Here is a 2,972-nt window from a genome sequence, read left to right on the forward strand (position 1 = left end):
CTACAAAAACTTTACCTGCGAAAATATTTCCTTTTTGTCTTCAAGTAAAGACTGAGGTGCTGATAGAAAATCCTTTTTCTCGCAGCTCTCCTGGCTGATGAGTGTGTCTGCATAGTTGGGCTGCGGGAAGATCAGGTGACTCTTCCGCGAGTCCGCCGTGAGGGAGACTTCGTGGGAATAGGTCTGCAGGAAAGCCTGCACCCCGTCCATGCCCACAAAGTGCGAGGCAGGCAGGCCCTCCAACCCGCCTCCTGAAGCCTGGAGCAGACGTGACATGTGCCAGCGCCTCAACCTGAGCGCCAGCAACACGATGACAAAGGCTAGAAAGACGCAGGAGACCGCAGCCACTGCCACCACCAGGTACAGCGTGAGGCTGGAGTCATCAGGGTCAGCGGAGGGTTCCAGGCTGCCCAAGTCGGCCAGGACATCTGGGATGCTGTCAGCCACAGCCACTGTGAGCGTGACAGTGGCAGAGAGAGGGGGCTGGCCATGGTCCTGAACAGCCACCAACAGGCTCTGCTTGAGCGCATCTCTGTCCAGCAGGGCCCTTGCAGTGCGCACCTCTCCTGTGTGCAGCCCCACCGCGAAGAGCCCTGGCTCGCTGGCCTTGAGCAGGCGGTAGGACAGCCAGGCATTCTGGCCTGAGTCTTTATCCACTGCCACCACCTTGGTCACCAAGTAGCCAGGTTCTGCAGAGCGGGGGGCCAGCTCCACGCCGGTGGAACCATCGGTGGGGAGAGTGGGATACAGGATTTGGGGCGCGTTGTCGTTCTGGTCCAGCAAAAATATGCTCAGGGAGGCGTTGCTGCTAAGCGGAGGATCCCCGCTGTCATGCGCAGTCACTCTCAGTTGCAGGTCCCGAAACTGCTCATAGTCAAAAGATCGCAGAGCGTACAGGACGCCGGTGTCTGCGTTAATGGAAACATAGGAGGACAGAGGTGCCCCCTGGATGGTGTCCTCTGCCAGGGAGTAGGTAACTTGTGCATTCTCATCGCTGTCAATGTCATGGGCTGTCACGGAGAAGATGGAGGCTCCTCTGGGGTTGTTTTCCGCTATGTATGTGGAGTAAGAGTCCTGGCTGAAGGCTGGGGGATTGTCGTTGATATCTGTCACTTGCAATGAGATGCTCATTTCAGTAGATAGAGGTGGAGTTCCCTGATCCGTTGCTGTTACTGTGATGTTGTACCTGGAGGTAAGTTCTCTGTCCAGTGTTCCTTCTGTCACTAAACGGTAATAACTATCATCTAGTCTTTCTAATTTAAAGGGTAGATTTCCAGGCATGGAACACGTAGTATGACCATTGTCTCCAGAGTCCTGGTCATGCACACTGATAAGAGCAATTATGGTTGCAGAAGGAAAGTTTTCTGGGACCACAGTGGTGACAGAGGTGATGGTCACTTCTGGGGCATTATCATTTACATCCAGAACTTGGATCAGAACCTTAGTTCGAGACATAAGACCTGCACCATCCTGAGCTTGAATTTCCATTGGATACATTTTGTATTCTTCAAAATCCAAGGGTTCTTTATTCGATATTTCTCCTGTATAAGAATCCAATTGAAATATTTGGGCTACTCTTTGGTCTGTATTATGAAAGGAGTATGTTACTTCCCCATTGGCTCCTTCATCTGGGTCGGTGGCTTTTACTGTGAGCAGCCGGGTGCCTGGGGGCACGTTCTCCGGGACACTCGCGTGGTACTGTGCTTGAGTAAATGCTGGAGGGTTGTCATTTGCATCCACTACCTGAACACGAATCCGGAGGGTTCCGGAGAGGACTGGGCTGCCCCCATCAGAGGCCGTGAGGAGGAGGTGGTGGACAGCTTCTTCTTCCCTGTCCAGGGGACTCTGCAGCACCATCTCTGGGGGTTGGGACCCGTCAGCTCCTTGCTGCACATCCAGGGAGAAATGAGGATTGGAGCTGAGCTGGTAGCTCTGCAGTGCATTAATACCCACATCAAGGTCTTGCCCAAAAGGCAGAGGAATCCTTGTACCTGGAGCAGTTAGTTCATTCATTTTAAATTCCACTTCCTCTAGCTGGAATTGGGGAGTGTTGTCATTAATATCAATTATTTCCACTTCAACAGGGAAAAGCTTCATTTTATCCTCTACCAAGATGTTAAAGCTCACCAGACAGCGCAGGCTCTGAGCGCAGAGCTCCTCGCGATCTATCCTGCCCACTGTGACCAAGCTGCCGCTTCCAGTATTCAGAGCAAAAAGCTGCGTCCTACCTCTGGAGACGATGCGGACTCCTCGCTCCGCCAGCTCCTGGGGTTGTAGCCCTAGGTCTTTGGCGATATTGCCCACGAAGAAACCTTCGTCTGTCTCTTCTGGCACCGAGTAGCGGATCTTTCCAGCCCGGGCTTTCAACAACGGCCCCAGAAAAAGGAACAGCAGGACCAGCCCGCTATTGCCGGGCAGCTTCACCCAAATCGCCATTGCTTTCTTGCTTCAGTTTTCTCCCAGTCCGGTACCAAGGGTATTGTTCCTCTGCACTTCTGAGCCTAAACTAACTGAATTTTCAGGAGAATTCAGAGCAGAAAGTGGAACAGGAGCAGGGTCTGAGCAGCCTCAGGGAGACTGTTTTCAATCTGGCGGTGATGGAGGTTCTAAGAAGCTTTTTTTTTTTTTTTTTTTTTTTTTTTTTTTTTTTGTGAGGGGTGAGGGGTGAATGCGCGCGCGTCCTGTCTGTACCTCCCAGACTGGTGAACAGCGGCGCCTAGAGTCATAACCAGTTACTGCACTCTTGTAATAAATATTCTCTTCTCATTAACCTTATCTATCAAGTCTTAGTTTATTTGTCAAGGAAATAGTTAAGCATTGTACAATATATGCGTGAAAAGGAGAAACTATTTTCATTTATTTAATCATATCTAAATATTGCTAAATTTCAGCATTCAGTAGAAACCCAGTGTTCCCAAGCTATCTGCTTTCCCCATTTGCTGTTCAGAGGGAATACCACAAAGGGGACAAAA

General features: G+C 50.8%; 1 protein-coding gene across 1 annotated transcript; it reads right to left on the bottom strand.

Annotated features, from left to right (window-relative positions):
* On the bottom strand, nucleotides 1-2,592 carry LOC111825473 (protocadherin gamma-A1-like). Its single transcript, XM_023752043.1, has one exon. It carries the CDS (start codon nucleotides 2,434-2,436, stop codon nucleotides 1-3), a length of 2,436 nt encoding a protein of 811 aa, XP_023607811.1. The 5' UTR covers nucleotides 2,437-2,592.
* Between the last annotated feature and the right edge of the window lie 380 nt (nucleotides 2,593-2,972).

The sequence above is a fragment of the Myotis lucifugus genome, unplaced genomic scaffold (assembly GCF_000147115.1).
Source record: "Myotis lucifugus unplaced genomic scaffold, Myoluc2.0 scaffold_28, whole genome shotgun sequence".
In the NCBI taxonomy this organism is placed as follows: Eukaryota; Metazoa; Chordata; class Mammalia; order Chiroptera; family Vespertilionidae; genus Myotis; species Myotis lucifugus.

Bases quoted from the DNA above. Each gene is read 5' to 3' on its own strand.
- LOC111825473 (XM_023752043.1), bottom strand. From the start codon at position 2,436: ATGGCGATTTGGGTGAAGCTGCCCGGCAATAGCGGGCTGGTCCTGCTG.